At 52.2% G+C, this 20,123-nt stretch overlaps 1 protein-coding gene, 5 non-coding genes and 1 pseudogene across 6 annotated transcripts; all 7 read left to right on the forward strand.

Annotated features, from left to right (window-relative positions):
* The first annotated feature begins 9,866 nt into the window (after positions 1-9,866).
* On the forward strand, positions 9,867-9,985 carry LOC144130671 (5S ribosomal RNA). The gene has a single exon (XR_013314170.1). It is a non-coding gene; the product is annotated as a 5S ribosomal RNA (ribosomal RNA).
* Positions 9,986-10,565: 580 nt separating this feature from the next.
* LOC144130908 (5S ribosomal RNA) lies at positions 10,566-10,684 on the forward strand. Its single transcript, XR_013314334.1, has one exon. It is a non-coding gene; the product is annotated as a 5S ribosomal RNA (ribosomal RNA).
* A 590-nt stretch (positions 10,685-11,274) lies between these two features.
* Positions 11,275-11,393, forward strand: LOC144130772 (5S ribosomal RNA). Its single transcript, XR_013314201.1, has one exon. It is a non-coding gene; the product is annotated as a 5S ribosomal RNA (ribosomal RNA).
* Positions 11,394-11,975: 582 nt separating this feature from the next.
* Positions 11,976-12,094, forward strand: LOC144130909 (5S ribosomal RNA). The gene has a single exon (XR_013314335.1). It is a non-coding gene; the product is annotated as a 5S ribosomal RNA (ribosomal RNA).
* A 580-nt stretch (positions 12,095-12,674) lies between these two features.
* Positions 12,675-13,979, forward strand: LOC144129516 (uncharacterized). The gene has a single exon (XM_077663674.1). It carries the CDS (start codon positions 12,675-12,677, stop codon positions 13,977-13,979), a length of 1,305 nt encoding a protein of 434 aa, XP_077519800.1.
* A 3,599-nt stretch (positions 13,980-17,578) lies between these two features.
* LOC144130543 (5S ribosomal RNA) lies at positions 17,579-17,697 on the forward strand. Its single transcript, XR_013314153.1, has one exon. It is a non-coding gene; the product is annotated as a 5S ribosomal RNA (ribosomal RNA).
* A 568-nt stretch (positions 17,698-18,265) lies between these two features.
* Positions 18,266-18,384, forward strand: LOC144130591 (5S ribosomal RNA; annotated as a pseudogene).
* The last annotated feature ends 1,739 nt before the right edge of the window (positions 18,385-20,123 follow it).

Below are 20,123 nucleotides of genomic sequence, written 5' to 3' on the forward strand. Positions count from 1 at the left end.
CCTGAAGACGTAAGGCACTGGGTGCAAGACAGGCAAGACGTTACGACTGTCTCGAAGGCAGCTGACCTGGCAGAAGAGTTCGTCTCACGCCGTGCACTCGACAGAAAGGAAAGCCCCAAGAAAGAATACCAGAACAGGAAAGCATCTGGAGAGAGGGGGCAATTTTTCAAAGTGAAGGAGCAGGCACGAAGTGCAGAATATTCCGAAAAGGGCGCGGGGATAAAAGAGGAAGCACCTGAAGCAGAAGAGCGCCAAAAGAAAGCACAGAAAATTTGAAGCTTCTAGAGCCCTACATCCGAGATCTTGTAGTGAATGGAAAGCCGTGTCGCGTGCTGCGAGATTCGGCAGCTACAATGGACGTAGTCCACCCATCGTATGTAGAGCCAGGGCAATTCACCGGGGAGTGTGTCTGGATTAAACAGGCGGTGGAAGCCAATAGCGTGTGCCTTCCTATTGCTAACATAAGCATTGAAGGCCCCTTTGGAGTACTTCATACGGAGGCTGCCGTGTCAGCCAGCCTGCCGATGCAGTACCCCTATCTGTTTTCAAACAGATCAGATCAACTGCTGCGGCAGAAGGACCTCGTGTTCGGGGAGGGGACTGTCTACGCGCTAACTCGCTCGAAAGCACGAAAAATTGCCGCTAAGGCCATGCCGCTGGAAGCGTCAAGTAGCGTTGGTACGGTGGAAAGTGAGCCTCCTGACGCGTCAGGAGAGGTCCCCGGAACGGCGACTGAAGAAGTAAACATTCTGGGCAGGCCTGAAAGTAGCAAAAATTGTATGGAGCTTGAAGAGGCCTATGGTGAGCTTCTGATAACACCGGCATTTGATAGCCTGCAAAGATTGCTAGGGGTTGACCGATCGTCCTTGATAGCTGAACAAAGGGCAGACTCCACACTGCAGAGTCTTAGGTGCCGGGAGGAAGAAGGTGTTGCAAAGAAAAATGTGCTATTTCAAGAAAGGTTCGGGGTACTCTATCGTAGGTATCACGTGGTTGCAGAGTATGTCCCCTAAAAACGGCCGACTGCTCCGCTGGAGCCTCGCACTGCAGCAATACTCTTTTGACGTTCGGTACAAAAGAGGTAAATTGAACGGCAATGCCGATGGCTTAAGTCGCTGCTTTTAGTGTATCTGATAGCCTCGGAGATTCTGGCTTGTGTGCATTTTTTTTTCCTGACTTATGCGTACTATCACTTTTTTTATCGGGCATCTTGAACTCTTGTTTGTATGTTTGAAGAATGCTCAGGTTGCTTCAATTGCTGGCGTAATTGTGCAAGGATTAAAACCGTTGTGACATTCCTTGTGTGCTACGAGGTACATTCCTTGTGTGTGCTACGAGGTACATTCCTTGTGTGTGCTACGAGGTTCCACGTTCGACGGCGCGGCGTAGACGGAGACCCAGATGACAGGCATCATCAATTACCCAGCCATGCTCGTTGAGAGTGCAACCAGAACGAAGGGGTTTAAGCCCAACCGGACCCAACCGGACCCGCCGCCGCCACCGCGGGGAAACAGGCTTTATCCTCCCCAATTGGCGTGGCGGTTTCAGGGGCGGCCCTCCCGGGTACATTCCAGGACAAGGGAACTGTCAGCGGGCCAGAGCGCGCCTTACCACAGCCGACGCTATGCGCTACCTCGAAGACAACATTCTTTCCCTCGGACTCAACACGTGAGGGGGGCGAGACAATAAGTGCGGTGGTATGTTTGTGCGCCCAAGTGAAAGCCCTAGCCCCCCCCCCCCTCCTTCCCCTCCGGCGTGGGCGTCCTCACCCTAGGGAGTGTGGAGAAGAGGATATAAAAATCGAGAAGCAGTACGGAAGAAAAACGCTCAGGACGACATCGTTCGCGAAGAGGGCCTTCAGCGCCGAAGCCCGACGGCGTGCAGCTTCTGCCAGCAACCGCTCGAGCCCAACTCCGGAGCCACTCCATCGCCCCCATGAAGTCGTCGGCACGTAAGCTCGGACGCCCCAGCCTCTGATGTATAATCTTAATCATGTGTAATTATAGAATATATCTGTTTGTTTAAACTGAGCCATACGGTGTCTCTTTGCCTCTCCGTCCCGTGTGGACCTACGCATTATGGGGGTCATCACACTGGTGTCAGAAGTGGGGTCTCAAAAGCAAATGTCCTCTGAATGCTGCGACATTCATGACTTCAAAATTGTAATCAAAAGGGAATCACGGGACTGATTGTGGGACTTTTACCCCCATTTGAGAGGCTTGAGGCACCGGAGGGCTTAAAAAAATGTCTTTATCTGAGGGAGCTTCCACTCCACAGCCGTCGCTCGGAGCAAGCATGCTGGCATTAGGAAGCGTCATTCCGACGTTTACGGGAGATAAGACAGGGGTTCGAATCTGCGATTTCTTTTCCATGCTAGAAGAGATTGGGAAAATGGGGGGGGGGGGGGGGAGTCCGATGCTCAAATGCTGGGAATGGCGAGGTGTAAGATGGCAGGAGCTGCTCATGATTTTGCATGGCGAGACGAAAAAGTAAAATCCACAAAATCATTTGCGGAATTTAAGAAGCTCGCGTTTGAGCATTTCGACACTGAACCACGTCACGTGCGGGTACAGAGGTTCCGTGACGCCGGACAGATGGTAGGGGAGGACGTGCGAACATTTGCGTCGCGGCTTCAGCGCCTAGCGCGCGATACGTTAAGCAGGGAGGAGGAAGGAGACCAGCTAAGGAAGAAATACGCGGAGGATCTACTTAAAGAGGAAATGACCGCTTTGTTCGTGGCTGGTCTGCAAGACCCCGTGCGCCGGTTCGTGCTCTCGCGCAAGCCGAGCAATTTCGACCAAGCCGTGGATGCCGCATTGGATGAGGAACGAAATGAGGCGTTAACGACAGCCGCAGCGAGAGTACGCGTCATAGAGAGAGCGGTGCTCAACCCTGAGGTTGCTCTCTTGACAGAGCGGTTAGATCGCTTGGAACAGCTGCTATCTCAGCAGGTAGAACGCCAGGTTGAAGCGCGCGCTCAACAGCGCCCATTCGCTGGAAACCGGAGACCGCCACAAAGCTACAGGCGCGGTATGCGAGATTTTGAAGAAATCGTATGCTTCGCTTGCCAGGGTCGCGGACACATCGCCAGGTTCTGCCAAAACGTGCGCCGTAGGGAGCCACAAAGAGAAGCAGGCGAGACACGCCCTAAGCAAGCCTACAGCGGGGCTCCAGATACCGAGACAAAAAACTAGATAGTCCTCCCCAGCCTGAGGAGCGTGGGGAGGGAGCAGTGGATGATGAGGTGGTGGTAGTTTGTGTGGCCGACGAGGCATGCCCTGTTGTGCGTTGCAAGTTAAATGGTTGTTGCATGGAATTGTTGATTGATACAGTCAAAGGTGACATTGCTTAAGGAGAGCAGTTTTAACACGCTTCGAAGGAAGGGGGACCGCGAGGTGTTGGAAGCGTCTGGTGGTATGGCAACCAAATTTGTAGGCATAACGGGGGATCCTCTTGGCATAAGTGGACTCTACCGGTTACACTTCTCTCTCGGCGGAATTGCATTGGAGCACCCCTGCTACGTATGCCCGGACACGGTGTCTCTGCCAAACGGAGTGTCAGGTATATTAGGGCAGGATTTTTTGAGAAAAGGGAAGGTAGTAGTCTCATTCTCTGAGGAAGAGGTTAATGCGGGCGGCTCAAAAGTTCCGTTTTTGAACAGGAGAGGGGCTGAGATTCGCATTACCGATATTGACACCCGTCAAACAGTGGGATCATTGGAGAAGGTATATTCGCGGGTTGCCGTCAGGCTGGTCGATGAGGCGGTCGTCCTTCCTTGGTCGGAGCACATTTTGTACGCGTTTGTGCCTTCAGATGTAGAGAGCGGCGCCGTGGGAGTGCTTGAGCCGGTCGACTCTCTCAGCAATGGCCTGAAGGCAGCCGCGTGCCTCGTGACAGTTAATGACGCCCACAGAGTGCCCCTACGGGTGGTTAACTGTAGCCAGCAGCCACTGAGCCTTCCCAAGAACAAAACATTGGCTTTCTTCACCTCTGCGATAGAGCAACGTGAGCCCACCGATACTGTACTCGCAACTGTAGAGCATGCTAGTCCTTCGGCTGCTCCAAAGGTGTCGTTCGATCTTTCTCACGTAAAATCCAGGGAGAGGGAGGCTCTGGCTGGTTTGCTGAACGACTACTCGGAGGTATTCGCCGCGTCCAACCTGGATTTGGGCTGCTGTGGCGTTATAAAGCACAGGATAGAAACCGGCACTTCATCGCCCGTTTACCAGCGTGCGTACAGGATTCCTTACTCCCAACGTGAGGAGATGGAGCGGCAGGTGCAGGACCTGATTGATCGCGGCATTGTCGAACACTCAAAGTCACCCTGGGGAGCACCAGCACTATTGGTGGAAAAGCCAGATGGCTCGTATCGATTGGTAGTGGACTACCGCAAACTAAATGCCGTAACTCGCATCGATCCATACCCCATCCCCAATATACAGGAGACGCTTTCTCAGCTGGGCTCTGCCAGGTACTTCACGGTAGTGGACATGGCGGCGGGATTCTGGCAGATAGCAATGGATCCGGCAGATGCCGAGAAAACGGCATTCAACACGCCCTCAGGGCACTATGAATGGAAAAGAATGCCGATGGGTCTGGCCAACAGCCCTGCTGTCTGGCAGAGAACCGCTGATGTTATCCTGGCAGGTCTTCTGGGGAGGCTGTGCTTCGTGTATATGGATGACATTGTCATATACAGTGACCGTTTTGAGAACCATTTGCGCGATATTGAGCAGGTTTTGGTGCGACTAAGAGGAGCGGGTCTCAAGGTGAAGCCCTCTAAGTGCCTATTCCTCAAAAACGAGGTGAAATACCTCGGGCACGTTGTTTCAGCTGACGGCGTGCGACCGGACCCTGAGAAACTAAGGTGTGTCTCGGATTTTCCATCCCCGACTAGCGTCCGCCAGGTCCGGCAGTTTCTCGGCCCGATCGGTTACTACCGAAGGTACATAGAGGAGTTCGCCAAGCTCGCTAAGCCGCTCACCGCCTTAACAGCCAAAAATGTCGCCTTTCGCTGGGACGCAAACGCGGAGGATGCTTTTGGGGCCCTGAAAAGGAAGCTAATGAGTGCACCGCTGTTGCGCCACCCGGATTTTAATTTGCCCTTCGTTATGGCCACAGATGCGTCAAAGTTCGCAGTTGGTGCCGTGCTATCTCAGGTTATCGAGGGCAAAGAACATCCCATTGCTTTTGCTAGCCGACAGCTCAGCCCCACAGAGCAAAAGTACGGAGCTACGGAAAGGGAGTGCCTCGCCGTTGTCTGGGCAGTAAAGCACTTCAGATGCTACCTTTACGGCCGCAAATTCAAGCTAGTCACAGACTGCCATCCTCTGAAATGGGTGATGAGTGTCAGGGACCCTAGCTCGCGACTCGATAGATGGAATCTACACCTGCAGGAATACTGCTTTGAAGTTGAGCACAAGTCAGGAAAGACACATCTGAATGCTGATGCACTCAGCCGCACAGCTGCCGTGGCAGCTATAGATGAGTTTGTCCCCGTAGTCGACCCCGCCGAATTACGCACAGAGCAGTGCAAAGATCCTGACCTGAAGCGAATAATCGAAAGCTTAGAGGGCGCACCGTCTCACCCCGAACAGCTAGGGTATTTCATTGGCAAAGACGGCACCCTGTGTCGGCGCACGAGGCCAACCAGGAAAGGGAGACCAGAGAAAACCGCTTGGGAGAGAGTCGTCATACCTCGGTCGTGGACAGAAAGGGTTCTTCGCGCGTTTCACGATGCGCCATGCGCCGGTCATTTTGGCGTAGCGAAGACACGCAGGCGTGTGGAGCGTTTGTACTTTTGGAGTGGCATGCGACAGGATGTTAGAGACTACTGTGCGAAGTGTCATTCCTGTCTCGAAAGAAAAACACCCAAGGGACGAAGACCAGCTCCAATTCAGCCGTTCCCGGAGGTTTCGGCTCCCTTCGAGCGGACAGGTATGGACATAATGGGCCCATTGCCCGCGACCACTTCCGGAAACAAGTACATTTTAGTATTTGTCGATCACCTTTCAAAATACGCGGAAGCGGTAGCACTCCCAGATCAGAAGGCAGACACGGTTGCAAGAGCATTTGTCGAACAGATCGTGCTCCGACATGGACCCCCGAGGCAACTCTTGACAGATCGGGGAACGAACTTCGTGTCGCAGCTAATGAGGAGAGTTTGCGAGCTGCTTAAGATCGCTAAGAAGCAGACAACACCGTACCATCCGGCTTGCAACGGCGCGGTGGAGCGACTGAACCAAACCATGGCCGGGTTCCTGTCGCATTTTGTTTCGCGCGACCAGCGGGACTGGGACTTGTGGCTCCCGTATGCAATGTTTGCCTACAATTCCGCAGCACACGAGAGCACGGGCGAATCGCCATTCTTTCTTCTCTACGGCCGAGACCCGGACCAGCCTAGTGAAGTGCCAGAGGGCCCCCGTCGTGTCCCATACGCTTCACTGGACGACTATAAGGTGGAGCTAGAATCACGCTTGCAAGTGGCGAGGGACATCGCAAAGGAGGCTTTAAAGAAAGCGGCGAAGCGCAGGAAGGAGGTGCACGATCGCAGTGCTAGAGACGCGCCGTTTAATGTGGGGGACAGCGTGTACATTGAAAACTGCCAAAGGCAGATTGGGCTAGCTCGTAAGTTCCAGACGAAGTGGAGAGGACCGTGCGAGGTTGTCGAGAAGCTTTCTCCGGTAAACTTCAGAGTCCGAGACGTGAACCGGCGCTTGATAAGGATACACGCAAATCGCCTCAAGTCGGCACCGGTTCAGTATTCCCGAAATGAGGAAAGGGAAAGCGCGGATTTTGATGGGGACAGAAGTGAAGCGGAGCGCGCAGATAGTTCGCAAGAAACGCCCTCTCCTGCATTTGTTCGGCAGGCGCCAGAGGTGACGGCCGGAATGCCACCGGATTTACTTCATGCATTGCTAGAAGAAGAAGCGCGCGAGGTTGCCGCGCAGATAACGCCAGGAGAGGCTCCTGCCACGAGCCCTCGCGAGTCCCAAAGCAGACAAAGGGTCACAGACTTACTTAGTATGACTCATGAAGGCCGATATCCGCTGCGAAATCGGAAAGCTAAGTCGGACTAATGGTGTAAACAGAGCGGAGTTGTGAACTGGTCAGAATTGTGTAATGCCGCAGCTCATAACATTGCTATATGCGTATGTGTTAAGTTATCGGAGTTAGTAGTTAAACCTTTCTGTCATTAAGTAACACCTTCACAGGAGAGCATGCGGAGCGCATGCAGAACCTGCCCTACTTCCTTTCGTTATCTATATTTTTGTCTGTGCCGTGATCGTGCTAGAAGTGGGAGCTCCTTTGTAACTGTGGTAAATTTATTTCGTCCAGTTTGGACTAGAAAGGAGAGGCTTGGGTGCTGAGTTTCATGTTTATCTGTAAAAGAAGATCAGTGCTGCCCCTGGAGACGCCAGTTATGACAGCGGAGGCATATGGTGTTGTGCAGTGGTGTTGAGTGCAGCGAAAAGTGTTTTGTCGGACGCACTGTGCGAGGCGATTCAGAAAGACAATGGGAGCTGCAGGGACTCAAATGTTCGGAGAACATTCTTCTGGAGGGTGAGCGAGTGTGACATTCCTTGTGTGCTACGAGGTACATTCCTTGTGTGTGCTACGAGGTACATTCCTTGTGTGTGCTACGAGGTACATTCCTTGTGTGTGCTACGAGGTTCCACGTTCGACGGCGCGGCGTAGACGGAGACCCAGATGACAGGCATCATCAATTACCCAGCCGGACCCGCCGCCGCCGCCGCGGGGAAACAGGCTTTATCCTCCCCAATTGGCGTGGCGGTTTCAGGGGCGGCCCTCCCGGGCACATTCCAGGACAAGGGAACTGTCAGCGGGCCAGAGCGCGCCTTACCACAGCCGACGCTATGCGCTACCTCGAAGACAACATTCTTTCCCTCGGACTCAACACGTGAGGGGGGCGAGACAATAAGTGCGGTGGTATGTTTGTGCGCCCAAGTGAAAGCCCTAGCCCCCCCCTCCTTCCCCTCCGGCGTGGGCGTCCTCACCCTAGGGAGTGTGGAGAAGAGGATATAAAAATCGAGAAGCAGTACGGAAGAAAAACGCTCAGGACGACATCGTTCGCGAAGAGGGCCTTCAGCGCCGAAGCCCGATGGCGTGCAGCTTCTGCCAGCAACCGCTCGAGCCCAACTCCGGAGCCACTCCATCGCCCCCATGAAGTCGTCGGCACGTAACCTCGGACGCCCCAGCCTCTGATGTATAATCTTAATCATGTGTAATTATAGAATATATCTGTTTGTTTAAACTGAGCCATACGGTGTCTCTTTGCCTCTCCGTCCCGTGTGGACCTGCGCATTATGGGGGTCATCACACCGTTTTGGTTGAAAAGAAGCCTGGTAAATTTCAGGGAGAGAGTCATGGCACTTGCTTGCTTTGCATTTGTGGTTTCTGTGTTGTTCAACTGATGCTGCCTTCCTAGGAAGTAAACTGGCCTGCAGAGAACAAGAAGCCGTCATTTTGAGAGAAAAAAAAGGGGAGCTGCAGATACTTCCTGAAGAAACAGAGTACCAGCATCAGTGAAGCACATGGTGAACACCATCCGCCCCAGTTATCCCTCTGAACAATGATTGTTGACCTTTGTCCATCGGGATCTCGGACGCCGCCGGAGAAGCTGTTACGTTTCGAAATATCCCGAGCCTTGGGACAGTGGGTTTCGTACGGACATCCGCTGGTCTGGCCAAACTGCTCCAAGCTGCTTCCTCGGGTTCCCGGCGCGCGTATGTTTTCAATTGTGTGCATCGGGAAAGCGGCGCCGAGAGGGTCGTGCGCAAGTGCTCTGTTCGCAAGTGCTGCTTCGACTTGTGCCTTGTTTTCGCTCCTTCCACCTGGGTCGCCTTTCGTGTTTGTCATCGCTGCTGCAGGAAGTGGCGAGGGTGTGTCGGGGACGTCTCGGTGGGTGGTTCCCGAAGAAAGTGCACGTGACCCAAAAGGGTAGTGATTGGACGCTTTTTCATTAAACCAAGTTCCCCAACTAGGGACCTGGGGAGACGGGACCCTTTAAAACGAGCCGCAGTGCTCATTGTGGGACCGAAATCGCTTCGATCACCATGTAAATAAATCTCTGTTAGTTTTCTCTATTGCTCGACTCGTCTCTGCATCGTCGTCAAACGCGATGCCCGAGTGCTTGCTGCCCGACTTCTGACGATCGGCTCTTCGCTACCCGTTGGGTCCGCTAACGGAGCAGACACAACGCAACAGTCAGTACTTGGGAGGGAGACCACCTGGGAACACCGAGTGCTGATGGCACTTCTTTTGCATTTTTTTCGTCTCTAACGGTTTTTTTTTGCCTCATAGTTATATCATTTATCCGATATGCCTCGTGCAACTGTAGGAGGTTTCGCGTTATTGTTATAAATAACACAATCCCACTGGCAATGTATGTACGTGCGGACGCGAAATTCCGTGCACGCGTGCTTGCGGCAAAACTGAAAAGCGACCGCCCGGCTTCCCGGCTGTCATTCTGACGTCTACGGCGGCGTGTACAGTGCAGATTAAACTCGGCAATGCGCCTAGATAACAGGGAGTCCCAGTTAGCGCATAAGACTGCGCAGTAGCGCACAATTAGCGTTCATCGATATAGTCGACACGCTTTCCTTGCCCGGTCCATGTGTCAACAGCACAGGCTTGCTCCCGCTGCTCTTTCGATGCATGCCGCAGTGCGTTACGATCGCCAGAACGGCTGAGAAAAGCCCAGGGCACGTAATTGCACGCTCGGCGCCTGTTGCCACGAGCGAGGGAAGTATTCGTGCGAAGTTTTGCATTCGGGAGCGGCTGCATACACTACAGTATAAAGGAGGCTATGACACTACATAAGCAATTCGAAAAGTGTATTTCTCGCCATCGGCCATACCATGCTGAATACGCCGGTTCTCGTCCGATCACCGAAGCTAAGCAGCATTGGGCTCGGTCAGTACTTGGGAGGGAGACCACCTGGGAACACCTAGTGCTGATGGCACTTCTTTTGCATTTTTTTCGTCTCTAACGCTTATTTTGCCTCATAGTTATATCATTTATCCGATATGCCTCGTGCATCTGTAGGAGAATTCGCGTTATTGTTATAAATAACACATTCCCACTGGCAATGTACGTACGTGCGGACGCGAAATTCCGTGCACGCGTGCTTTCGGCAAAACTGAAAAGCGACCGCCCGGCTGTCATTCTGACGTCTACGGCGGCGTGTACAGTGCAGATTAAACTCGGCAATGCGCCTAGATAACAGGGAGTCCCAGTTAGCGCATAAGACTGCGCAGTAGCGCACAATTAGCGTTCATCGATATAGTCGACACGCTTTCCTTGCCCGGTCCATGTGTCAACAGCACAGGCTTGCTCCCGCTGCTCTTTCGATGCATGCCGCAGTGCGTTACGATCGCCAGAACGGCTGAGAAAAGCCCAGGGCACGTAATTGCACGCTCGGCGCCTGTTGCCACGAGCGAGGGAAGTATTCGTGCGAAGTTTTGCATTCGGGAGCGGCTGCATACACTACAGTATAAAGGAGGCTATGACACTACATAAGCGCTTCGAAAAGTGTTCTTCTCGCCATCGGCCATACCATGCTGAATACGCCGGTTCTCGTCCGATCACCGAAGCTAAGCAGCATTGGGCTCGGTCAGTACTTGGGAGGGAGACCACCTGGGAACACCGAGTGCTGATGGCACTTCTTTGGCATTTTTTTCGTCTCTAACGCTTTTTTTTTGCCTCATAGTTATATCATTTATCCGATATGCCTCGTGCAACTGTAGGAGGTTTCGCGTTATTGTTATAAATAACACATTCCCACCGGCAATGTACGTACGTGCGGACGCGAAATTCCGTGCACGCGTGCTTGCGGCAAAACTGAAAAGCGACCGTCCGGCTTCCCGGCTGTCATTCTGACGTCTACGGTGGCGTGTACAGTGCAGATTAAACTCGGCAATGCGCCTAGATAACAGGGAGTCCCAGTTAGCGCATAAGACTGCGCAGTAGCGCACAATTAGCGTTCATCGATATAGTCGACACGCTTTCCTTGCCCGGTCCATGTGTCAACAGCACAGGCTTGCTCCCGCTGCTCTTTCGATGCATGCCGCAGTGCGTTACGATCGCCAGAACGGCTGAGAAAAGCCCAGGGCACGTAATTGCACGCTCGGCGCCTGTTGCCACGAGCGAGGGAAGTATTCGTGCGAAGTTTTGCATTCGGGAGCGGCTGCATACACTACAGTATAAAGGAGGCTATGACACTACATAAGCGCTTCGAAAAGTGTATTTCTCGCCATCGGCCATACCATGCTGAATACGCCGGTTCTCGTCCGATCACCGAAGCTAAGCAGCATTGGGCTCGGTCAGTACTTGGGAGGGAGACCACCTGGGAACACCTAGTGCTGATGGCACTTCTTTTGCATTTTTTTCGTCTCTAACGCTTTTTTTTTGCCTCATAGTTATATCATTTATCCGATATGCCTCGTGCATCTGTAGGAGAATTCGCGTTATTGTTATAAATAACACATTCCCACTGGCAATGTACGTACGTGCGGACGCGAAATTCCGTGCACGCGTGCTTTCGGCAAAACTGAAAAGCGACCGCCCGGCTGTCATTCTGACGTCTACGGCGGCGTGTACAGTGCAGATTAAACTCGGCAATGCGCCTAGATAACAGGGAGTCCCAGTTAGCGCATAAGACTGCGCAGTAGCGCACAATTAGCGTTCATCGATATAGTCGACACGCTTTCCTTGCCCGGTCCATGTGTCAACAGCACAGGCTTGCTCCCGCTGCTCTTTCGATGCATGCCGCAGTGCGTTACGATCGCCAGAACGGCTGAGAAAAGCCCAGGGCACGTAATTGCACGCTCGGCGCCTGTTGCCACGAGCGAGGGAAGTATTCGTGCGAAGTTTTGCATTCGGGAGCGGCTGCATACACTACAGTATAAAGGAGGCTATGACACTACATAAGCGCTTCGAAAAGTGTATTTCTCGCCATCGGCCATACCATGCTGAATACGCCGGTTCTCGTCCGATCACCGAAGCTAAGCAGCATTGGGCTCGGTCAGTACTTGGGAGGGAGACCACCTGGGAACACCGAGTGCTGATGGCACTTCTTTTGCATTTTTTTCGTCTCTAACGCTTCTTTTTTGCCTCATAGTTATATCATTTATCCGATATGCGTCGTGCAACTGTAGGAGGTTTCGCGTTATTGTTATAAATAACACATTCCCACCGGCAATGTACGTACGTGCGGACGCGAAATTCCGTGCACGCGTGCTTGCGGCAAAACTGAAAAGCGACCGCCCGGCTTCCCGGCTGTCATTCTGACGTCTACGGCGGCGTGTACAGTGCAGATTAAACTCGGCAATGCGCCTAGATAACAGGGAGTCCCAGTTAGCGCATAAGACTGCGCAGTAGCGCACAATTAGCGTTCATCGATATAGTCGACACGCTTTCCTTGCCCGGTCCATGTGTCAACACTAGAGGCTTGCTCCCGCTGCTCTTTCGATGCATGCCGCAGTGCGTTACGATCGCCAGAACGGCTGAGAAAAGCCCAGGGCACGTAATTGCACGCTCGGCGCCTGTTGCCACGAGCGAGGGAAGTATTCGTGCGAAGTTTTGCGTTCGGGAGCGGCTGCATACACCACATAAGCGCTTCGAAAAGTGTATTTCTCGCCATCGGCCATACCATGCTCAGAGTTGTGACGGCCACCGAGCGTGACGGACGCGGGATCATGAGCCCCGGCGGAGCGGCGATTGCGGCCCTTGCTGGCCGCGGAAACAGGCTTGCTGCCGACGCAGATAAGGACTACGAGATTGTTCTGCCTACTCTGCCAACAGGACGTGTTGTGTTTAACACGGTGTTTCTGCATGGTGACGTGCGAGCGAGGCCCTACCGGGTGGAAGATTTTCGGGGCGCCCTCGCCAACGCTGGTGCGCTCCCCGACGTCGTGGCGTTGGGGGCGTATCAGATAAATCATGTGTGGGCGGTGACGCTCAGCAGTGCTGAAGCCACGAAAAAGCTTGCTGCATTGAAGGAGCTACAAGTGAAAGGACGCCGGTGCATCATTTTCGACCCGGAGGATCAGCAGGTTAAGCTGCGCATGCATTGGATGCTGCACGGTGTGGCTGACGAAGACATCAGGACTGCGTTCGCGGCGTTCGGAAACGTGACTGAGGTGACGCGGGAGCGTTGGCGCGTCCAAGGGATGAAGGAGAAAGGCTCAACCACCAGGACCGTGCAACTCAAGTTGAAGCCTGAAACGAAGGTGGATGATTTGCCACACCAGTTGCGAGTAGCCGGTGAGCTGGCCCTCGTGGTTGTGCCCGGGCGACCGATGCAGTGCTTGCGTTGTCACGGCACGGGCCACGTTCGCCGAGATTGCAAGGTTCCCAGGTGTTCCCAGTGCAGGCGCTATGGACATACGGACGCGGACTGCGTCCGTACCTACGCGTCGGCTACCGGTCTCGGAATGGCGAACGACACCGTGAAACTCATGGACGTCGCCGACGCGGAGGAAGCAGCGACTGGCACGGACGAGGCGGGCAAGCCGCCTTCGACGCTTGCCACGTGTGTGAGCTCAGAGGATAGCACCAAGGCGGCCGACGAACCAGCGAGCCATCCGCCGACGGTAGACTGCCCCCGCTTTGCTAACGAGACGTCAGGGAACGGGGCCTGCCCAACAGAGCCTGAGGACGTCGAGGCAAAAGAGCCGAGCGAGGACATCCACGAGAAGAGCGGCGCCCGTGCAACTAGCGTCACGCCCCCCGTCACCACACCGGCGAAGCGTCCCCACGACCAGACCAGCCCCGAAGGGGACAAGGTGGTAGCGCCCGGCGTCGAGGAACCCCCTGCAAAGACGGCTCAATCCCGGCGTCCGAAGTTACGGCCGCGCCCGAACCTTTCGGATGACAAGCGGGCCGACGGCAAGGTACTCCTCGAGCAGGCCGATGTTCTTCCGCCGGATGATACCGGCGGCAACAGTGGCGTCTAGCCGCGCGCTAGACGGGGGAGGTAAGCGCCATGCTGTTGGGTCCTTCCTCTTGAGTTAAAATGGCTCCCGCCTCTGCCTTTAAAGTCGCTACGCTGAATGTACGAGCCCTGGCGACAAGGAAAAAAACAAGGTCAGGTGTATCGACTTATTACGGAGCGCGAGATAGATGTATTGGCCGTGCAAGAGACGAAAGTGGACGGCAACGAAGGAACCGACAGCATGGTGCTGCGTTTCACGACTAGTTTTTTGCTGTCGTCAGTCATGCAGTGGGGACATCTGCTGGTTGCGTGCTCTTTGTAAAGAAGATTCCGGGGCTAGAGGTGCAAGCATATTTTTCGTGTGTGTCTGGCCGGTGTATTGTCCTTGACTTTGCCCTGAATAGCATTGAGTGGCGCATTGTTGTCGTGTATGCACCGAATGGGGTAGAGGAAAGAGTTGCTTTTTTCCAAAGCCTCCTAGAACGCGTTTGCACGGAAAAGCAGCTCATCGTCTTAGGTGAGTTCAATTGTGTCCTAAATGCTCGCGATAAGTCAAGCATCGGGGGGTTTCGAGACAGGAGCACTGAAGTGTTGATCAGAATTATTGATAACGGAAACCTCGAAGATGTGGCCGAATGTCTTGAGGGTGCGCGGGCAGTGAAGTTCACCCATTTTCAGGGTTCAAGCCATGCACGGCTGGACCGCATTTATACATCAGTTGACCTTGCCCCTGTATGCAGCCAGTACGAAGTTGTGGGAGTGTCCTTCTCAGACCACTGTTTAGTTATGTGCTGCCTCGGAAGTGTCAAGCGAAGCAAGGCATTTTCATGGGAAATGTGGAAGCTAAACAACACGCTTCTTCGCGACAATGTCTACTACCGAGCAGTAAAGGATGAAATAGGAAAAATAAGCCCGTGCAAGAACCTGAAGATATGGCAGCAGTGGGAGTTAAGAAAAGAATCTTTAAAAATCAAAGCAATAGAAAGGGCCACTTGTATACGGTATAAGGAAAAACAAGACGAAGCTGAGTTAAAGGCACTACTGGAAACGTTGCTGAAGCAGGAATGCAAGGCGCCTGGGAAATGGATTGAAGATGTCAGGAAAACCAAGCAGAACATAGAACTCATGGAAGAACGGCGTTATCGCGGAGCACTGGTGAGGGCGAGGGCGGAAGACACAGCTGCTGGCGAAGCGCCATCAAAACGTGCTCTCAGTATAGAAAAAGCCCACGCTGAAAGTAATCACATCGATAAAATAGAATGGGGGGGTATCTTATCGGCAGACAATGACCACATCGAAGCAGCCTTTACACAATTCTACCAGAGGCTTTTTTCGTGGCATCCAGCAGACGCAGTTGCATTTAAGCATCAGTTTCTTGGTGCAATGCCGCGGCTGGACGAAGAAAGGAAAAAGAAAATGGAACTAGAAATAACTGAAAACGAAGTAGGGCATGCGATAGATGAATTAAACCTCGGAAAATCATCAGGACCAGATGGATTCAGTGCGGCATTTTATAAAGAATTTAAGCATGAAATTGCCCCGGTGCTATGTACAATGTTTAACGAAGCCTATGGAATAAACTTTTTGCCTCCGTCTTTTGGGACCTCCCATACGGTACTCATACCGAAAACTGATGATATAGAGAAATTTAAATTTTTTACCGCATATCGACCGATAGCACTCACTAATGTGGACTACAAAATTTTTATGAAGGTATTGGCGCGAAGACTACAGACAGTGATAAAGGAAATTGTTGGACCCACCAGACATGTGGAATAAAAGGGCGATCGATTTTTTCCAACATTCACAAAACACGCAGTGTACTTGAAACCTGCGATGCAATTAATGGGCGGGTGGCCATGCTTCAGATTGATCTCGAAAAAGCTTTTGATTGTGTTTCTCATGAAATCTTGTTTTCCGTTTTAGACCATGTGAATGTCGCTTCAGTTATCCGCGAGGGTGTAGCCCTGGCGTATCGAAACTGCACGACAAGATTGATTGTTAACAAGTGCCTGGGGGCCCCCATTAGCGTGCAGCGTTCGGTGCGTCAGGGCTGCCCCCTCAGCCCTCTCTTATTTTGTATTTACATCGAAACACTGTGTAGGAAAATATTAGAAGACAATAGTATTAATGGCTTTAGGTTGCAAGCTGCTGAAGTTAAGCTGTTGGTGTATGCTGACGACGTTGCTGTATTCACGGTTGATCAGGAGAGCATAAGCGAAGCTGTCGGGTGTGTACGCGAGTTCAGCGAAGTCACCGGTAGCGGGGTTAATTGGTCCAAATGCCTCGGACTCTGGCATGGATGGTGGCCATCCCACCCGGACCATTTTGCCAACGTACCGTGGACGACGACACCGGGCAAGTATTTGGGCGTTCCGCTCGATGCTTATCGCGAAAGCGAGGAGTATTGGAAACAGCAAACGAAAGAAGCACGTGACAGAGCTGGAAAATGGAAAGGCACCAATCGCTCCATTTTCGCCAGAGCTACAGTCTGCAACCTGTTTTTTATTAGCAAGCTCTGGTATGTGATGCAGGTTTTGCATTGCTCTCGGGTGCACATTCAGAAGTTACACCGGATTTTTGCCGTCTTTATATGGGCTTCCGAATGGGAACGTTGCAGCAGAACGAACCTGTTCCGGCGGGTAAAAGACGGGGGGTTGGGGCTAGGGCACCTCTTTTTAAGGCAGCTGGTGAACCGTTTTTTGTTTTTTCGCGACGTCTCAGACCCGTTCTTGCGCACCGTGTGCCAGGTCAGGCTGCGGCGTTTGCTGCCCGAGTTTGTTGTTACCACAGAAGAGCTCTCGGGTGGAATTTTTGGTTACTACAAAGAGATTGTAGCAAGTGTTAGGTTTCTTTCAGCGCGTTTTTCTAGCGATTATTTGTATAAAACTAAAAGAAAGAAGTTGTACCATGATCTTTGTGATATTGTTTTCCCAGAGCCTATGTACAGGTCCTTGTACAGTGGAGGTCCTGGAGCTGATGTTTTAAAAAGGGTAAAGAAAATGCAGGTGTCACCAGGAGTAATGACCTTCTTTTTTAAATTACACACCTGGACACTCCCAGTTAAAAATTTTTGGAAGGAAAGGATTTCTTTTTACCGTGGGGATCGAACTGCTTAATTTGTAAACAGCCCGAAACAATAGACCATGTTTTTTTGCATTGTTGGGAAGGGGTTTATATTTGGGATGTGTTACAAAGGACAATAAAGAAAGAGCTACCACTTGACGCGCAGGGAATTCGTTATTTAAGCACAGACAATGAGGATGGGGTACCATTTGATCTCATAACGCTCTTGGGCCTCCACAGTATATGGCGCTCCAGAATGGCAGGCTATTATTGTGACAAAGACGCACGACCTGCCCGAATTTATTTTCGGGAAAGAATGGACTGCTTTCTGGCCATCCAGAAAGCAGCTGCGGAGCCTCCCGAGTGGCTCTCGAGGCTAGAGCCGCTCTGTATGCTTCGTGAATTTTAGTATGACGAAGCAAGACTCATGATGGCTGACCACGACAGTGTCGTATGTACATAGCGTTTTGTGTGTTTTTCGTTGAGTGTTTTTTTGTGTAAATGTTATGGGTCAAAGCCAGGCAATAAAGAAAAAAAAATGTAGCTAAAAAAAAATTAATCGGCCATACCATGCTGAATACGCCGGTTCTCGTCCGATCACCGAAGCTAAGCAGCATTGGGCTCGGTCAGTACTTGGGAGGGAGACCACCTGGGAACACCGAGTGCTGATGGCACATCTTTTGCATTTTTTCGTCTCTAACGCTTCTTTTTTGCCTCATAGTTATATCAATTATCCGATATGCCTCGTGCAACTATAGGAGGTTTCGCGATATTGTTATAAATAACAAATTCCCACTGGCAACGTACGTACGTGCGGACGCGAAATTCTGTGCTCGCGTGCTTGCGGCAAAACTGAAAAGCGACCGCCCGGCTTCCCGGCTGTCATTCTGACGTCTACGGCGGCGTGTACAGTGCAGATCAAACTCGGCAATGCGCCTAGATAACAGGGAGGCCCAGTTAGCGCATAAGCATGCGCAGTAGCGCACAATTAGCGTTCATCGATAAAGTCGATCGACACGCATTCCTTGCCCGGTCCATGTGTCAACACCAGAGGCTTGCTCCTGCTGCTCTTTCGATGCATGCCGCAGTGCGTTACGATCGCGGGAACGGCTGAGAAAACCCCAGGGCACGTAATTGCACGCTCGGCGCATGCTGCCACGAGCGAGGGAAGTATTCGTGCCAAGTTTTGCATTCGGGAGCGGCTGCATACACTACATAAGCGCTTCGAAAAGTGTATTTCTCGCCATCGGCCATACCATGGTGAAAACGCCTGTTCTCGTCCGATCACCGAAGCTAAGCAGCATTGGGCTCAGTCAGTACTTGGGAGGGAGACCACCTGGGAACACCGAGTGCTGATGGCACTTCCTTTGCATTTTTTTCGTCTCTAACGCTTTGTTTGCCTCATAGTTATATCAATTATCCGATATGCCTCGTGCAACTATAGGAGGTGACGCGATATTGTTATAAATAACAAATTCCCACTGGCAATGTACGTACGTGCGGACGCGAAATTCCGTGCACGCGTGCTTGCGGCAAAACTGAAAAGCGACCGCCCGGCTTCCCGGCTGTCATTCTGACGTCTACGGCGGCGTGTGCAGTGCATATTAAACTCGGCAATGCGCCTAGATAACAGGGAGTCCCAGTTAGCGCATAAGACTGCGCAGTAGCGCACAATTAGCGTTCATAGATATAGTCGATCGACACGCATTCCTTGCCCGGTCCATGTGTCAACAGCACAGGCTTGCTCCCGCTGCTCTTTCGATGCATGCCGAAGTGCGTTACGATCGCGGGAACGGCTGAGAAAAGCCCAGGGCACGTAATCGCACGCTCGGCGCCTGTTGCCACGAGCGAGGGAAGTATTCGTGCGAAGTTTTGCATTCGGGAGCGGCTGCATACACTACATAAGCGCTTCGAAAAGTGTATTTCTCGCCATCGGCCATACCATGCTTTTTCCTTTATTGCCTGGCTTTGACCCATAACATTTACACAAAAAACACTGAACAAAAAACACACAAAACGCTATGTACATACGACACTGTCGTGGTCAGCCATCATGAGTCTGGCTTCGTCATACTAAAATTCACGAAGCATACAGAGCGGTTCTAGCCTCGAGAGAAAGAGCTACCACTTGACGCGCAGGGAATTCGTTGTTTAAGCACAGACAATGAGGACGGGGTACCATTTGATCTCATAATGCTCTTGGGCCTCCACAGTATATGGCGCTCCAGAATGGCAGGCTATTATTGTGACAAAGACGCACGACCTGCCCGAATTTATTTTCGGGAAAGAATGGACTGCTTTCTGGCCATCCAGAAAGCAGCTGCAGAGCCTCCCGAGTGGCTCTCGAGGCTAGAGCCGCTCTGTATGCTTCGTGAATTTTAGTATGACGAAGCCAGACTCATGATGGCTGACCACGACAGTGTCGTATCTACATAGCGTTTTGTGTGTTTTTGTTGAGTGTTTTTTGTGTAAATGTTATGGGTCAAAGCCAGGCAATAAAGAAAAAAAAAGGCCACTCGGGATGCTGAAAACGCCGGTTTTCGTCCGATCACCGAAGCTAAGCAGCATTGGGCTCGGTCAGTACTTGGGAGGGAGACCACCTGGGAACACCGAGTGCTGATGGCACTTCGTTTACATTTTTTTCGTCTCTAACGCTTTTTTTTTTGCCTCATAGTTATATCAATTATCCGATATGCCTCGTGCAACTGTAGGAGGTTTCGCGTTATTGTTATAAATAACACATTCCCACTGGCAATGTACGTACGTGCGGACGCGAAATTCCGTGCACGCGTGCTTGCGGCAAAACTGAAAAGCGACCGCCCGGCTTCCCGGCTGTCATTCTGACGTCTACGGCGGCGTGTACAGTGCAGAATAAACTCGGCAATGCGCCTAGATAACAGGGAGTCCCAGTTAGCGCATAAGACTGCGCAGTAGCGCACAATTAGCGTTCATCGATATAGTCGACACGCTTTCCTTGCCCGGTCCATGTGTTAACACCAGAGGCTTGCTCCCGCTGCTCTTTCGATGCATGCCGCAGTGCGTTACGATCGCCAGAACGGCTGAGAAAATCCCAGGGCACGTAATTGCACGCTCGGCGCCT

Source organism: Amblyomma americanum, chromosome 4 (genome assembly GCF_052857255.1).
Source record: "Amblyomma americanum isolate KBUSLIRL-KWMA chromosome 4, ASM5285725v1, whole genome shotgun sequence".
In the NCBI taxonomy this organism is placed as follows: Eukaryota; Metazoa; Arthropoda; class Arachnida; order Ixodida; family Ixodidae; genus Amblyomma; species Amblyomma americanum.